This window comes from Metopolophium dirhodum, chromosome 9 (genome assembly GCF_019925205.1).
Source record: "Metopolophium dirhodum isolate CAU chromosome 9, ASM1992520v1, whole genome shotgun sequence".
In the NCBI taxonomy this organism is placed as follows: domain Eukaryota; kingdom Metazoa; phylum Arthropoda; class Insecta; order Hemiptera; family Aphididae; genus Metopolophium; species Metopolophium dirhodum.
The window spans coordinates 11,228,430-11,248,117 of record NC_083568.1 but is presented as its reverse complement, the minus strand read 5'-3'; the positions used below and the strand labels follow the sequence as shown (position 1 = coordinate 11,248,117).

General features: G+C 28.7%; 1 protein-coding gene across 1 annotated transcript in view; it reads left to right on the top strand.

The window, feature by feature from the left end:
* Positions 1 to 19,688, top strand: part of LOC132953095 (cationic amino acid transporter 2) — a 108,061-nt gene that overhangs the window by 26,387 nt on the left and 61,986 nt on the right. Inside the window, exons 2-3 of the mRNA XM_061025664.1 lie at positions 8,314 to 8,499; positions 18,506 to 18,659. Of these exons, the coding sequence (XP_060881647.1) occupies positions 8,353 to 8,499; positions 18,506 to 18,659 (301 nt within the window). The 5' untranslated portion in view covers positions 8,314 to 8,352. The remainder of the gene's footprint in view (positions 1 to 8,313; positions 8,500 to 18,505; positions 18,660 to 19,688) is intronic.

The following is a 19,688-nucleotide window of genomic DNA, read 5'->3' as shown; positions in this document are numbered from 1 at the left end:
ATATTTGTCGTTAAGATCAACTTTTAAAATTTATTTCGAAAGTATGGTCTGGCCAACGAATGATATTAAATATTTGGTTTTAACTTATCACATCTTAAATTATATTTTTATTGCACCTTACACGAATCTTAAAATTTAAAATCATTTTCACTTTCTAAAGAAAAATGAGTGGGTATTATTAAAATTTGATTATTTATTTAACAATTTCAACATTGCATAAAATCAAAAATATGCTTTTATTAGTGTCAGTTTATTTATTAATAATTACACATTGAAATTATAGTACAATTGTATCTGATAGATATTTCGTATAGGTATACTATAGTAAGGCGAAAGTGTATAAAATTCTATTGTCCCTTTAGAGCATGACAATATTACTACCTAGTTGAATTATATTATTAAACAATAAAATAATAGGTATTAGTTTTGAAAATTTGAAAGTTGGTAATATTGTTTCGTATTTGTACCTATTGCCCGCTGTTGGTTATCTATTTATCAGTTATTATACTAATGCTGTTTAATATATATTGAATTATCTTATATCACAAAGGTATTCTAAAATAGTAGACAAATACATTTCAGTATTATATTATATTACATTCTATTGAACAAATAATATTAATGGACAAACGTTGCTTTTTACCTAAAGTGCCAGAAACATACAGAAAGGCACAGAAAGGCACTTATATATCAAGTGAGTGATCTTACTCGACCAACCGTACTAGGGTTTATGCGTTCAAAGGATTCTAGTTGAGATATGACTTTGACGTAAAGACCATGGGAGTTAAATAAAGAGTTAATTCATTATATATTTTTGAAGTTAATCATAGTATATTGCTTGTGACATAGATTTGATTTGAAATCTCATTATAAATCTGAATATATTTTTTGTTTTTTTTTTATTTTTTATCCACAACAGTATAATATATTATAATATATAATACATTTATTTACAAATTTATAATTATTTATTGTAAGTCACACATAAATAAGCTTATACATTTCTTATAGGTAGGGAACGGATTTTATTGCAATAAAAAAATCAAAATATGTACTTATTTTGATTGAAATATGTAAAAAAAATCAAAATATGTATAACAACCACTTAACAAAAAAAATAAATATTAAAATCTTATCTCTTATCTAATTATTAAAACAATGTGAAACTACATGTTGTCTAAGATTTAAAAATGTAAGATGGCGGTGATTTGGTCGTAAAATGTTTTTGTATTGACTGAATGAACGTTCCACATCGACTGACGTAATGATAGCATACTTCATATTAACTATATCAAGTGGTGTAAGTTCGACATCCAATAATTCTGTTGGATTTTGTCCTTGGAGTATATCTCTAATTATTTTTTAAATTTTTCAGTCCTTGATTTTTTTCTATCACATTTTTACATTTCAAATTTCGAGTTTCCAGTTGCTTTATAGTTCAAATCAAAAAACCAAAATTAGCAGAAATGTAAGTCAATTAATTATTTTCCATCAAATTATTTGCTTTATCGATAGCGGTGGCAGTTTCAGTATTTAGATTTGAAACTATATTTTTAACTATGCCACTTCCTTATTTTATATTTTTATCGTCCGGCATTACCAAGATCGACAATAACTGAAATCGTTCTAATGTATGCCGCGTGCCGGAAATAAGTATCAAGGTAAATGCCAAAATTGCTAATCTTGTTAATTTAGTCGAAGCAGATAATGTTTAGTCATCGAAAATTAATGAAAAAATCAAAAATTACCAAAATATGTAGGTACAAATTAAGTACTTATTTACCAAATATGTAAAAATATGTATTTGTACCAAAATATGTAAAAATATGTAAAGTAAATTTGGGTTTATTTTAATTAGAATGATCTTAATCGTACACATTTTTTATCAGATTTAAAATATCTCATTTCAATAAAAATATGTATTTACAATAAAATCCGCCCCCTACTTATAGGTAACTAAACATAATTTATACGACAAAATAGCCTGTTCAAATAGATTCTGAGCGTGATGATCAAGAGGATAGACGCTGCTCTAACGTATTGTTTCTATAAATACTTTTTAGTTTTAGAATACTATAAAGTAAAAGTACTACAAAAGTTTCAGACAACATGTGTACATCGATAGATAAGTTGACATATAGTATGGATACGATACAATAAAATGGATTTTATCTTGGAAAAGTTCACATTAGCTGTTCAGAAAAATCATGAAAGTGAGGAAAATATATAATGTTATATGATAGGCACCAGGCAGGTACCCACTTTGTTCGGTAATGCCCATACCTATCTAATTATCAAAATATGAGCATGAGAAAATACGGTAGAAATGTAGAATATCATAATTTGTTAACTTTTTTTTTTTATTTTTGCCATATTATGCTTCTCCGGGTTCATGCTTCTACTTAATTTTTGCAAAATATAGAGTCTCTGATTGTAAATATTTTAGGTATATATATTCCATTTACTCAATGTGTTCGATGGCCAGATTTCTAAGACAAATAAATACTATTCATGTTTGTTACGTTGAAATGCTATGGGTTTTCAATACTCCAATACTTACATGGATGGATCCTCTATCACTTATTTTTAAGCAATGTTACCTATATTTTGTTGTGTATCATTAACAAAATAGTAAAATATCTAATATTTTCTGACATTTTTTTGTGGAGCTAAGGTTATCCCCAGGTATACGCGCCATTCGATTCAAAACGCGTGTAACAGTGTATGAATCAAATATTAGAGTTATAAAATATGACTATTATTATTTTGTGAAACAATGCCGAATTCACTATAAAATTTAAAGGTTATTTAAATTTATGAATGCGTTTCCCTTCCAAATCTCAGCGTTTGTGTTCCTATATAAATACTGTAGGTGTTGGGTGCCGTGTATATTTTGATTTTCACAAGAATAATACTTATATTTAATGTTATTGTACCAAACATTATATCATAATATAGTATTGACGTACAATAAGACTAAACTATTATTGAATGTACCATCGTACGAAAAGCCGTAATCAGAATTTCACGGATATTTCACTACCTACTGATGTATACAATATATATTTATATATAAATTTCAGGAGATAAAACTTTTTTGATTTTTTACTTTAACTGTTACGACAAACAACTAGTTTTCGCAACTAACTTTTAGTTGAACTATACTTTCTGTTCTCGCTGAAACTATAATATGTATGTACATGCCGTAGACTGTTGTTGTAGTCCGTAGACACATCTTCTTAGTATGTAACATACTTGACAAAAATTAATTTAACTTTTAAATTTATTCCAACCGTATGATAAAGTATAATATAAATAAAAATAACATATTAACTTAAATTCATGCATCAGGTTCATGCCCTGAGATAATCAATCACGTAAACACTGAAGTGCCGATACTAACATTGTAATTAATAATAATTTTCAAGTATAAAATACGATTATGTTTTGTCTTATAGTTATTTTATATAGGAGGATCCGAGTACATTGCGATAAGTCATATTATTATGATACTTTATGGTTTGTTCGTTATTATTATTATTATTGTTTAACTATGTCTATAAAAATATAAAGAAATTTTTTGTATACGTTAAAATGATACCTGCCTACCATACATATTATATAATATTCAGCATGTATACCTATAGTACCTAAGCTGGAGTATAGGTACCGGAATACTTCTATATTATTAACAATGTCGCGTAGGATAATTCAACGTTTTCGTACCCAGCCATCTTATACAACTGTATAATTTACTCATGAAAAGTAGGTATATGCATTATATAATATTATTCATAGTATCAATTTATAAACAAACGCCATTTTTGCTGATAAAATCCCTACACTTTTGGTACTCGTGATTCTGATTAAAATACGAGGGGGTACTAACTGAGTAATGACATTGTGTACACGTTTTAAATTAAATAGCCAAATCAAATACAAGTTGATTGCTGTGAGCGATATAATATATGTATCGTACTCGAACTTCAATCAGACGTTATTTAATTTAAATCTATGTTTTAAAATCAACTGACCCCACGCGTATTCATTAATAGAACTATTTATAGAACTCTAAAAAAGATAAAATATCCGAAATACGCTGAATACATTTATGTTTTGATTTCTGTTCGATATTAACAATTAGGCGACAGAAATGCATTCCTATATGTCTGTCCAACTGCACTGTAGTGCTTGACTTAGGCTATATATACCTCGTGGCAATATTCATGAATTAAACACGAACGCCACCGTTTTAGGTATGAATAAACGGTATGAATTAACAACAAAAGAAAATGACTAAGTTTTTAGAAAATGAGTGATATAGAGATAAGTGTAATAAAAAAAGTAATTTAAAAGTTTTTGGCTATTATTTCTTCTGCTTTTAGATTTATGAAATAAATTTTATTCTGATTTAGTATGAACATTTGTGCAAAATAATCATTACCGAGTTCATAATATGTTTGAATAGTTATTAGTTGATTATATACAAACAATAATCGACATTGACATAAGTAAACATTAATTATTCATATGACGTAGGACGTATCGTGCGATCTTTTCATCGCGTTGAACCAATATTGTAGGTATATATTACACAACATTGTTTCGTAATAAATTGAGCAGAAATGTACAAAAATTACTAATCAAATCGAAAGACATAGGTAAAAATAAGTTACAGTCCATTAAATCGGAGATTACATTTTAAAATGTACTCTAATAAGTGATTACTTATACATTTAAACATGTATTTACTATTCTCCACAAAACGCTACAACCATAATAATAAATAATTCGAACAAGATCTTATTATGCAGGTGCCTAATTTTTAGCCATACCCAATTCGTACACACGTTTACCTTTATTAAGTTAAAACGCACGCACTACCATTATACAACGACAATTAATACAAAATATGATTTACTATTGTCGGTTTTGTAATTAAACAGCCGAAGGAAAATCTAAATTAAAAACGTTAAATAATGCATAATAGAAATTGTCACAGGAAAAAAAATACAACTTTTCGGTCGTTTTAATATGTCCTGCTATACAATGCATGTGTACAAACATATTTTTAAATTCCTACTACTATAGAATTAAAATTATTTTCGTAACCGTTCTACGGTGTTTAATAATGAATTAGTGGGTTGAGGTGATACGGTCGTTGTTTTTTTGTTGTTATTTTTATGATTATTTACGTCGCACCCACACCACAAGCGGAGTCGGATCAATGAACGGCGTGACGTCAGAAAAAGCAAGACATGTTTATATTGTGTATAATATATATTTGGAAATATAATATTGTGTGTTATTATTTTGCCGACACCCCTCAAACTTATGAATGAGAATTGCCATTGATGTTCATTTTTTCGTAACGGTTTTAAATCCTCCACTGTTGTATGTTTGTAGAGGTTGAACAAAAATGTAAATATTTGTAATATTTGTATTTAAGTGTACCTATACCTCTGTAGGTACTTAGGTGGTGAAACGCGCGTAACTTTTCGTCGTAGATTATCGTAAAACTGTTGTCATACACTATATTGTATGATTTTATTAATTTAGAAAATTATAATATTTTTAGACGATTCAGTATATTATTCATCCAGTTTAACTTTTGGCAATTGTTATTGTGACGAAACAGACATTTTAGTCCGCTTTAAATAAACAGTATTATCCAGTTTATCCTAGATAAATACAAAGTCAGTCCCCGCAGTATATGAGAACCTTCAGTCACGGTTCCAGGGAGGACTAAAAGGCTTTAACCCCCCCTCCCCATGACTCATTTAATGAAGTCACTAATATATTTTCAAGACAAAAACAATTATGGGCTAAAAGAAAACTATTTAACTAAATTTTTTTTTTGTTATTGTCACGATTTTGGATATAATATAAGTATTACCTTTTTAATACATAATAATATTATGTTCTACAATTACATACGTAGTCTTTTTGCAGAAAAATGTAGCTCCCCTCCATCAATTTCATATTTCAAGATCAAATTCTTTATGAGTAAGTGTCTTAAGTTATTTCAAACAATACAAAATTAATTTAAAGCAAAGCTTTTATAGGTATTATGGAATAAAAATGTACGATCTAGAAATAGTTAAATAACTACCTAGTACTTAACTATTATCTATTCTATCTTCATCTTTACGAATAATGGCTGAACATACGTTACTCTCTTTAGCTAACAGTAATTTGACAAAAAGTACATAATAATAAATCATTTTAAAAATCTTCAGAGAATAAACTAAATGATGCACAAAGTTATTTGTTGATGTTTAAACCGATTGATAGTGTTTTTTCGTAAAATATTTTTTATCATAAATTATATTTTGTATTATTTATGATATTTTAATTCGATTATTCACATTCAATTTTAGATTTATTTAATGTTTAAATATTTTTATTCCGTTTCAATATTGAGTGCTAAATTATTTGTTCTCGACATAAATTTAACAAATAAACTTAAAGATTAATAGCTTACACTTTTTTTCTGCTATAACTTGAACGAAAGTAGCAGAAATATTTACACCCATTGTCACTGTATCATACTCGCATTTATTATTTTTATTGTACAACATTTAAGAAAAAAAAAGGTGGGTAAGTGGATGTCGCTCTGCTGTACAGTAGGTCACAAGTGGGTCACTATAATGGATGGTGTTAAATTTGAATTCAATGATATATTATCATTGTATAAGAAAAACGATTCTGAGCGAAAACGGTCAATCAGCCTATGATATTATTAAGTATATAATATTCTGATGATAATATCGTGAATAAAGTAATTTATATATTTACCCATTTACGTGGAACCTTGTTTTAAATTTTCAATCCTTAGCTATAAAAGTTGAACATTTTATAAATTTTTAACTACAAAATAATTATTAAATTTTGTCAAAATTTAAACTTAAAATGCTTATAAAAAAAAATTGTGCCTATGTATTTTTAATATTTTTCAACAACTATTGTAACAATACATCAGGAGCCTTGCATTAAATTTTCACGCTTTTTTACCCAACAAATAAAATTTTATAGAAAAAAAAAACTAAAAAATTTGAAAACTGACAATGTCCGTAAACAGCTCAAAAAGAGTCAAAATATTTTCAAAATTTTATCGTGTATAGAAAATGCTAATGTAAACATTCAGTTTAATTTTCAAGTATCTACAGTCATTCGTTTTTTAATTACAATAAAATAAGAAAATTGTCACATGAGAAATCGAGTGAATATCAAATGTTATAAAAATATAAATTTCAGACGCTCATAAAAATTGAATTTAAGTTTCTTGTTGACATTTTTTTTTGATATAGGTAAACAAACTTATGAGTAATATAATATTACATTTTCAAATCTTAGATTTAAAAAGAAACATTTTTATGAATTCTCAAGGTTATCAAAATCTACGGTTATTCGTTTTAGAGTTTCACCAAAAACCAAAATCGATTTTCTTGAAAACAGATTTTGCGTAAAAATTCCCGTTTTTCCTTAATTTTTCTTATGTTTTTCACGTCGCTTTTGAAAACTACTGGGAAATTTTTACTTTTGACCCAAAAGTAAAAATATGGTTGAACCCAAAGTACCAACTAGATTCACTTTCCTATCAGAAAAGTTACTGTTGAAGAAAATCGAAGCACTTTTACTGTCCTAAAAGGTGATGACAAACACAAAAATAAAAAAAAATAAAAAATAAAATAAAATAAAAACACTTATCATTTTAAAATCAATACATTCATCGCTTCGCTCAGAATCTAAAATTTAATCAAAATTTCATATATATACGGTAATTTGTTTTAGAGTTGCACCCAAAACCAAAATCGATTTTCTCGTAAACAGATTTTGCGTAAAAATTCCCGTTTTTCCTTAATTTTTCTTTTGTTTGTCACGTCGCTGGAAATTTTTACTTTTGACCCCCTAAAGTACCAACTAGATTCACTTTTCTAACAGAAAAGTTACAGTTGAAGAAAATCCAAGCACTTTTACTGTCCTAAAAGGTGATGACAGACCCAAAAAAAAATTAAAAAAAACACACATCATTGTAAAATCAATACATTCATCACCTCGCTCAGAATCTAAAATATTTTAATGTTATATTTTGAAAAATGATTACAATATGAAAAGTTTACTGAACTTAAGATTAAACAATTTAAATGTTTGTTTACGTTTTATCTTATAGCCTGTGATCTAATTTATGTTAATACATTTAGCACCTGTGTTATAATAAGTTGTTTATTTTTTTTTATACCTACAGAATATCATATTCTATTAAATACGTTTTTTTTAAAAAAATAATTTTTGACCTATATTTGTTTTTAGAGTTTCAGATAACGAATTAGTCGCAATAAGAAGATCATCATGTCTGTTCCTAAATTGCCAACCGACTTCCGGAGGGATGGCTTAGCTCTGATCACACGCATGGTCAGAACAAAAGACTTAGATGACCTTCAGGGTGAATCAAGCCCAACAGGACGATTTGATCCACACCATCCAACGAAATTAAAAGTACGATTTTTATAAATTATTTTCATGAGGTTTATAGTGATTAATACAACAATACATTAATACAAGTATAATACAAGACGTGTGGTATACGAAATTCAACGGTATATTAGAGGTTTGTGAATCGTTTACGGATTATTATCGATGTATCGGTTCAGTGGGCGCCGAAGACCATGCTAACGTCGGGCCATGACCCTCTTATTTACATCACAATTTTATAATGAGCATGAGTATACTTAATCCATGGTTATGAATAAACATAATTATATTAGGGTACCTCTATACTAAATAATTAAGATGTTGAGGCCGCGAAGCTTTGAAATTGACAGACCACATTTTAAAAACTTCGGCGCCAATTAAATCAATTATTGTTTTCAATATTGTCATCGTTTCTGAAATCGGCTGGTTAGGTTAGGTTGAAATCGGCTGTGATAAATGTATGGCTATATTTAAGTTGAATTTAGATTATTCAACAATACATTGTTTCGGGTAAAAATATTTCAGAGGTTAGATTTAAAATTAATTATTATACATAATACACAGTTAAATCCAATGTGTTTATATTTTAATGTCTGATATCGGTATAGCCGCTATAATGAACCGCTCAAATCTATAATTTACTGTGTTTTTGTAAGATGTAATAACTAATAATATAATATAATATAATATAGATAAGAGGGGGACGGAGTGGCCGAGCGGACTAAGGCGTCGGTTGCGACGCACACCGGCGCTGGTTCGATACCTCGGTCGTGGGTGGCATTTTTCTTCGGCCAATTCACGGTGTCCGGAGAACAAGTGCCACCATCCCCCACCTGGGCATGGCAGATACCCACGGGTGCCCAAATCAAAAATTCTATCAAAACAAACACACACGCGTAAACAAATCTACAGTATTCTCCCCTACAGTACCACAGGCTAATGACCTAGTAGTCGAAGCCTTAACCCTAATAAAAAAAAAAAAAAATATAGAGAAGATATATAATATATATGACTTAAGAAACATTTAAAGGTGAATTGTATTACTATTGTAATTTTGTTTGATAGAAGTTAATATTGTACGAAAAATGGTACTACGTTTATTCACGACAGGTGAAAGCGATGTCGATATATTGTTCATTTAACTCGAAAACTTCGTTTATAAAGTTTCACTATAATATATTCGTGAGTGGTTTGATTCCAGATTTAACGCTGTTCAATATAAAAGGTCACGAATTTGTACGACAACATTAATTTACGTCATTTTTTTTATTTAAAAACTTTTCTATCGAATTTGCAGTTGTTTATTATTGAGGCGATTCAACTAATTTGACGAGGGCGTTATAAATATCTAAGTTTTAATTTATTTATAGTTAATTTTGATTGGAGTTTTTTTGAGATTTGTTTTAAAATCTGAAAAGTGCACAAGTATTACAAAAACAATAGAAACGTTGAAAATAAAAACGAACAATTATTCAGTAACGAATATAGTATTTAATTTATCATTCATGAGTGCACAAAAAAGATTTGATTTCCTCTAATCGTATCCTAACTCTTCAGAATTATATAATTGTAGAGCTACCATAGAATTCATACTAGGAGCTAATAAAAAAAATATATATATTTACTTATAAAACCAAATGTTATAATCAATTTATATAAAAGACATACATCCGACTTAAAATCACAAAATATATATTAAAAAATTAGTTTATTGTAACATAACTTCGATAAACTTTGTATTTTTTTAAATTATTAAAATAAAATGTTGGTGTTCGCTGCAAAAGCAAACTTACGATTTAAAAAGTAATTTTCAAATACATTTTTGATTCTAACGTTTAGCTTAAGATTTTTTACTGGAAACAGTTTTTAATTTGAAACTGAAGGTGAATTAAATAATATTTCATTAATATATAATATAATGTATAATATACATATGAGGATTCTAAAAGACCGAAACTAATATTATTATCTAAATTAAGACAAAATAATCTGAGCAGATATAGATTGTCAATAAACAGTGTTCACCATTAATTGACTGTTCTAATCACACTGTGTTCGGTAAATGTAATAATTTCTCGGAGAATATCGAGAGACGATAATTAATTGTGAAAAATATCTTACGAGTGACGTATGCTTCAATCAAAATTCGCACGGTTATATAAATGACATAAAAAATAAATCGTCAAAAAACCATATCACTGCAGCTTCCTTCCCAGCTGCCGTATGCTTGAATAAAAAACGAAAAACTCACCGGCTTAGAATAACGTATCATATTATAATATTATAATGATTTAAAATATTCAAAACGAGAACAACTCTGGGAAGGTATAAGAACGCTATACGCGTTTCAACGTCAGGACCGCATAGGCATATCGAATCTCCTTTGACGGTGAATCGGTGCAATGTCATTCGCCCATAACCTTTTGAGATCGCTCAAAACACATAGGTATGGTTTAAGGATATTACACGCGGTTAAACACTCGGGTGGTTCTCTCCGTCGCTCTGGTCGTCATCCGTATCTTCTCTCCCCATCTAATTTACCGGCCTCTTTCTGCACATATTAAATTTATTTACAGTCCGTTCGCGGCTAACACAAAGGGGCGAAGTGATGAGGTAGCAACGATGGAGTCCGGTGCTCACGGCGTATAATATACACGTCGTGATGTGTATATATACCAGGTGATCGTATGTGGCGTTTACCTACTACGCGGCAAAATATTGATTAGGCGCCAACCTCGTGTGTACAACAGGGTATGTGGTATACTTACAAGCGAGCGGGTGGTGGGCGACGGTCGATGGGGGTGGGGGTGAGGGTCGAGGGCGAGAAGGCCGGTTCGTTGAAAGGGAGAATCGTAGAGCGAAAACATTAACATATATTGCGGCCAAGATATTATTATAACGTTGCAGGGCTACAACACCGCAGCTATATACCTTCTCCAGAGAGCGGTTGTATATACGCGTGCGTGTCCGTGCTTGTGTGTTTCTCTCTAGATATATAGGTACTTACACGTGTATGCAATAAAAACCCGTCGTACCGTGTCCGCGGACATAAAAAAAAACACGATACGAAGGAATATCATGGCGAAACAAGTGGACGATATAATAATATTATATATACTCTGCAGTATAATAATATGAAAGTCGGACTGCGAAGAGCAACGACCCAATTACGCGGGAGGTTACACACCGTGACAAATCGCCGTCCGTCACCTTCGGTTAACGCGACAACTGTTGAAATGTTTGCGAAACGACATTTTTCTCGTATTTGATGATGACCCCTCGACGATGACTAGAATTCCGTGCGGCGCCAGCTTGTCTGCTCGATAGCCCGGACATATGGTTTGCAGATATTTACGGGGCTCTTTCGTATATTTCACTCTCCTTAATTCGTAAGCTGAAATCTGTTTACGGTCGATATTATCCGTATCGACCGCGCTACTTCTCGAAAACCGTAAAATCGGTACAGATAATACCATCGTAAAATATTATATATGCTACGACCGACGACGTTAATATTACAATTTTTATTCGTGATCTATGTTTTATACCTCCCAAAAATCGTCAATCGGTTCATCCCAACGACATTAAAATACAATAAAACATACTATACGATTTTAACATTTTTTTTCTACCGTATAAGAGAGGAACGAAATAGTATATTGTCGCACGTATATTAAATGTCAAAATCGTTTTAACCACGTGTGATAACAATATCATAACTATGCGACTTGTAACAGTATTATTTCACGGCCATGATTAAGTAACATTCCGAGGTTATGAGTAATTATGTACACGATAAATCTCTGTGGTCTACCTATTTTAGGCTCATAATCAAACAAACAAATTAGTAACCCTCGTACAACGTATACATCAAATACTATCGTTAAAGGTACCAGTTTATTTTTTTTTTGATATCAATAATTTACATAATCATCGATCAATACGATATGAATTATTACCGCTCATTGTTCCGAGAATAATGTACTGTAAACGCATTGTTTTTTACCTTGTTACATATCAAATTGCGTGGTGGGTACCTGTTTCCTATCTAATAAAATAATGGATTTATTAATAAAAATTGATTTTAACAGTTCACTACAAGACATTTGCTCCGTAACAACACGTATTTTCTGCTGTAAAGTCGGTTTTTATTCAAACCTTTAGCTTCAATTTATTGTAATATTTATCTTTAACAATATTTTAGTCTAATTTATGTGCTTTTTCTAAAGTATAAAATATTATTACGAAAACATAATATTATATAATATTATAAGTATTATGTAAAACGATAGTAAAAAATAAAGAACGAGTCTGAGATTGTCTAGCTGCTGATATTATACATATTATGTATACTATATTGTAACGCTATCCTTAGAAAATGGTTGTAGTTGGTTTTTTTCTATACATTTATATTATTTTTTTCTGATGACAGTGTCGTTTATAAAATCATTGAACCACCAAATTGTTTTGGCCATATCACATGACGTTAAATAATAACCACTAATAGAGTGTGGTGTACAAATGAAATCGGTGACATTTTATTTTCAAAATTGTTTATGAACATAGTTGCTCGTTATTGTCAATATTTTACATTCCAACCAATACATAATATTTTGTATTATTATTAACTAGCTTTTTCACCTTCACCTCGTTTATTACATTTTGATCTTAATTCGTGGTAGTACACCGTAAAGATTTAAATAAATAAATTTGGAATACAAATTAAAAAATAAAAATAATAAAACATAATATACCAATTGATAATATTATACGACTAATAAATATATATATTAATATACATTATTTATTTACATAAATATATTTTTACAATTACTTACAAATGAGAAATAGTCTTCAAAAGAAAAAATAAGTATAACTTGGTAACTATATTATAAATTGTTTTCCTTTGAATGATTTAGTTTATAAATTATGTAAGGCTCCTATTATATAACAGTATGGTTATAATTATAATGACATAGTTAAATAATTGTTCAATGGCAACGAGCTTTATTTCGATTTTAATATTTATTTATTTATCTATGCCATTATGAAAACTATTCTTTCGTTTAATTAAATAAGTGTGTTACATGTATTAAAATATAACATAATAAGACATTATTTAGATTTTAGAAACATTGAGGATTATATGTGCATATAATTATAACTATGATCCAACCAGCATAAATAATATAATATAATATATTTTCATAATAGTGGTTTAGTTGTGAACATTGTGTTAAGTTTCTAACTACTTTGGACAGATTAATTAAATTTATAATCAGGCATTCTTGATTTACTAATAATAATATTATCTTTATACAATTTTTAATATAATTTTATTTTTATGTATAATAATATGAAAATTATATTCTATATTTTAGATTAAAAATCGGAACAACTTTTAGTTGAATTGTTGTGACATTTTTGCATTTTATGCTTGTTTATACTTGTGTCATAATTCATAATTCCGAGTAATAAAAACCAAAACGCATTTTATCTAAATTCAAAATCATATTATAATACAATTTAATCATATTGTCGTTATTTGTTTTTTAATCAAATTTAAAAAATGTTTTTAATTTAAACACTTATAAAAATAATATTTTGTGACTAATGCTTTTAAACAAAATAATTATTAAAATTGGGATATATTTTCAGGCCTTATAAAATGTTGATAACATAATATAGCTATAATATTTTTCAATTTAACTTAAATATAACGGAAATTTGTCCATTTTTTAACACTTTTCTTAAGTTTGGTTTCACGTCTGTCTGTGATCAAATCTTGCGCGCTCGATTTGAGGCACTTTTTGAAGATGAAAAATTCTGAAAATTGGTATAGACCTTGGTCTTGGATGACAATACAATAATCCGTTGTCATTTTGGGACATGGACCAAAAAAAAAAAAAAAGGATTGTCCCCACGACGTCGCCGTAATATCTCTCGCAGATATTGAACTTTCTCTCTTCCCCAAAAAAAAACCGCAACCTCTTACGAAGCAAGTATAGGCGTGTCCTATCCATTATTATAATATCTATGGTAACAACGGTAATTATTACCAAATAACATTATACCGGTATTCTGATATAGGTACCGAAAACACCGGATAACATATTTCTTAAACGTTTAATAAAAATATTTACTTTCAACTAAAAAGTAGAAAATAAAAAATAAAAAAAAAAATTTTAAAAACACACTTTTCCATAAAAACATTTAAAAAAAAATTTTAAAAATTGCACTAAAAAGACAAAAATAATTCTCTGTACTTAAAAATAATGAAAAATTTATTGATGAAAAATTTAAAAGTGTGTGGTGCATCATACAAAACATTAAAAGCCGAGCTAAGTCTCACATACACTTCTTTGTTCAATCCTGTTTATAAGATAGTGACTGGCAGTATATGTCAAGTATAAGAGCAAAATAATGAAAAATTTACTGATGAAAAATTTAAAAGCCAAGGAAAGTCTCACATACACTTCTTTGTTCAATCATGTTTATAAGATAGTGACTGGGAATATATGTCAAGTGTATGAGCACCACACACTTTTAAATTTTTCATCAATAAATTTTTCATTATTTTTAAGTACAGAGAATTATTTTTGTCTTTTTAGTGCAATTTTTAAAATTTTTTTTTAAATGTTTTTATGGAAAAGTGTGTTTTTAAAATTTTTTTTTTTTATTTTTTTATTATACACATTAATGATTTGTATAATAATTGCGATATCAAATATTTAGAATTTTTGTTTTTAGAATTGCGTCAAATTAATCCAATTGATTTCATTGAAAGCTATAGAAGTGCAGAATTGAAAAGCTATTTTTAACTAACCAAAAATAAAAAAAACTCTTAAAACCAATATTTCTATAACTCCAAACAGAAGCAATTAAATGCAGACTATCTTTTTTTATACACCCAAATACAAAACTGAGAGTTAGTACCCACCAATATTAAATAAATATTTTATTTCCAGTAAATGTGTCCATTAGTAGGTAGTAAGCACGCACATGTTTTTGGAACTGAAATGTAATCGTTTTACCTTAAACAAAATAAATATTACTAAACATCCATGCATTTTAAACCATAGGAAAATAAAATTAATTAAACAAAGTTAACGCATAGGAAAATCCTTAGGTTCTAGTTGGATTGTAAATCTATTTTGGCCCCCTTTTTTATTTACTTCATGTTGAATGTATATTTTATACATTCGAAAACCCTTTAAAAATAATTACATTTATTCATTCAAACAATATTATTGAGATTCAAATATCCGATATACCTAAATAATATATTATCGTGTATTGTTATCCTGTATCTAAACATCGTAAGCCATGTGAATGATTGACATTTTCATAAGACACGTGCTTAACTATTACTTCAAACACTTGTCAGTTAGTCATGGCGTTAGTGCCCATAAAATGTATTAGGTATTATTTTACTAGAGAAAAATTCAATTTTCAGTTAATAAATTCGGCGATGAAGGTAAACATGATATTTTTTCTTTTTCTTAAATAATCATAATATCATATTACCTACTATTTACTACAACAACTATATTTTAGTATGTATCTGCAGGATTTTACGATTTTACACTTAAATTAAATTTAAATAATATGCCATATCTCTAAAAGATTCTCTTTATATTATAACACTTTAGTAGTCATATATTATACTTGGTAGAATTTACTACGACAGTTGAATTTTTATGTATTATAATATATTTATATATTTATTATTTATTAGAAATATGTAAAAAAAAATTTTTTATTCCAAGTATGTGGTCGCCATATAGTTATAGTTAACGGTCTAACAGTCAGCTTTAATAGATACGTCTATTTCAGGAAACTTATTTTCTTAAATAGCGAACACTAAATATTCAGCCTTAGATTTAAGTTATCTGATGTTTTAATTCTATATTATTATCTTTTAAATAATAATATTCAATGTGGGTACTGATTTAAGTAAAATTGGTATTCGTACTCATAATTATTTTCAAATTTATTTTTTGTACCTTTCTTTAAAAACATATGTACCTACTACCTACTGATTAATTTTTTTTTTTTAATTATTTTTTTTAAATAGCGGACACTAAATATTCAGCCTTAGATTTAAGTTATCTGATGTTTTAATTCTATATTATTATCTTTTAAATAATAATATTCAATGTGGGTACTGATTTAAGTAGAATTGGTATTCGTACTCATAATTATTTTCAAATTTATTTTTTGTACCTTTCTTTAAAAACATATGTACCTACTACCTACTGATTAATTTTTCCCGATAATGCTTTTGTTAGGTAATTTAATTTTTAATGAGGTCAATTTCATTAATATGCATCGTGAATCATTTAAAATGATAGCTTATCTTTATTTTCAAACTGATTAATCATTATGTCCATGTTATTATGTTTTAGTACTGCTTAAACTCAAACTAAACTATAGTATATTTTATATTTTGGATGTTCTCGATTATTAATGTAATTTAAGCCCCGCAAAAATGTAAAATAAAATAAAAATAATGTGCAGTTTACTGAAAAATATAGATAAAGTTATAAACATGATTCGTGTAAAAACCTAAGTACTTGGAATGCTTTTTTTTTAATGCATAAAACACTTTTTTTGCAGACATGTTTTTGTGTTTCAGTTATCTCGTAGCCGTTTTAATCATCATTATAGGTATAGCCATCCACAATGTGTCAATCGTTCACGTCGTCGATCGTGACGACCGCTAACCAATTTTTTCTTTCAAACAATCAACAACGCCGTCGTTATTACCAGTTTTATTTAGTCGTCGATCACTCCTATCTAATCGGATAGTTATTTTTTGGGGGGGAGGGGGGCATTTGAGAATAACATTTAATAATACATAGGTACAATATAAGGTATCGGCTACCTTATCGAATTACATTAAACGCTAAAAAAAAATACGAATTAAATGCGTGTATCGGGTTTTTTATATTTTTATGACAGAATCGATCACACCTGATTGTACACAAGTATTAGTCATATCGAGTTACGTCAATCGCGTTGGCTGTTCAAATGGTGGTAATGACAGAACGACGTTCTTTGCAAATATGTATTTATGAATATCATTTTTTTATTTATTTACAAATAATGGTCACGGTGCATGACATTTGTCTAAATTTAAAACGCACATCATAATAATGATATATACACACACTACCACAGCTCGACGTGGCCGGTACACAAAACTAACGAAATTCACGTGGAATACAAATATTTATTCAATTTCGGGAACGAGAAAATAATATTATGATACCGATAATTTACTATTGTATTTTCGAGAAAATAAAACCGAGAAAACTGCGGCTCGAATTTGTGAAAAAGAAAATGTAATTTTATCGTGATAAACACAATAGTGCATTCGTATATATCGACTGATGAGGGTGAGAGAGATGATGCACACAACATTTAATATTCGACGAATATTCCGCGTGTAGCGTACCACCATAGACATCCGTGTAGCGGAATTGCCTACACGGCGCGCCGCGACACTCGAAAATCAATATCGTCGTCCGGCGTCGGAAGTAAACAGTTTACAACACGAGTTTTTTCTCTTAAAATCGTGACGTCCCGAATTAAACAAAAAACCGTTTTGAAAAGATTTTTATTTTTCAACAATTGTTATTACCTCGAACGAAATATATTTTAAGTTATATTTAATTAAAATAATATGATAATATACAATGATTTATAATGTATACGTATATCGTAATGCTATACACGCGGAATAAATTGTAAAATCAAAGTAAATTATTTCTCAGAGGTCACACGCGTAATATATATTTATATTATTATATATTATTCAGCCAACATACAATTTTTTGTATACATGTAACACTATAATAAAATAATTAACAATATAACATTACGATTACATAATATTCCGTTTACGACTCATAACGGTCAACAAATTTACCTGATTAAATACAATTATTTTTATATGTAGAATTTCTTAACTATTACGAATGAGATACACACTAATGTCATATATTATTATGTTTTTTGATTACAGAAATGTCTGAACACTATTGACTTGACCTCTCTGGGTGTCGGCTCTTGTCTGGGGACAGGCATGTATGTGGTCACCGGACTGGTTGCTAGGAGGTTTGCCGGCCCTGCGGTCATCCTCTCATTTATTATAGCCGCTGTAGCGTCATTGTTTTCTGGTAAGAGAATACAATTAATAATAATTAGATTGTATACAATAACATAATACTATAACTGGTATATTTTGATCAGTGTGGAGAGGTTCATATTATTATATTGATATAACTTTTAAAATAACATCATCACTTTTGAAACCGAAACAGTATAATATACTTTTTTTCAGATGTGTAGAAAACAATACAGCGGTAATAATAAATTGATTTAACCCAAGTCAGGTTACTCACCGTAATATCCGTTTTAAAACTAAAATGAAATCTGAAAGTTACAACTCATTTTATCAAGTATTTTTCACTGTTCAGCTGGTGGCACATGCAACTAAAACTACTAATCAATGTTATAGTTTTGTTCCACGCTTGAATGCATGTAGGAATCAATTGGATTACACGTTTCTTAATATTAATTTACTAGCGATGTCCACGCGGTCCGATTGAAATTGTCTGTTTATTCGGTCTGGTAAAATCAATGCTTTTAATCCGCTCATACTAGATTGACGGCTCTAATCCATTCACACTCGGCTTACGGGTTAAATTCGTCCTAATAGGCGGCTAAAATTTGTCTATGGATCAGGTTGGCGGTTTTGATCCGTCGAGTTCAGATAGATTGTTTCAATGGTTCGTTGAATCGTTATCGAAACGAAATAAAAAATACCTATTTCGATCTACTCGCTCGTATATGTAAACCTAACCTAACCTAACCAAAGAATTTTCAGAAATCAATTTGTTTCATTTTTCGTATTATAGTATAGTACATCGAGTATCATTTAAAAAAAATTTTATAATATTACAAAACTAAATCTGCATTTAATTTTAAAAAATGTTATGATTATTGTTGTAGTTATTATTAAAATTATAATAAAAAAAATAACTTTTAATGAAAAAACAAATTATGAATATTTAAACTAGGGCACTTAACGACCCGACTGTTATGAATAGGTGGAGTTAAATATTTCACTATTAATATTATAATATTATTTGACTATTTTCCCAATTATTAATTTTATACTCTTAAGATATATACAAATACTAGAT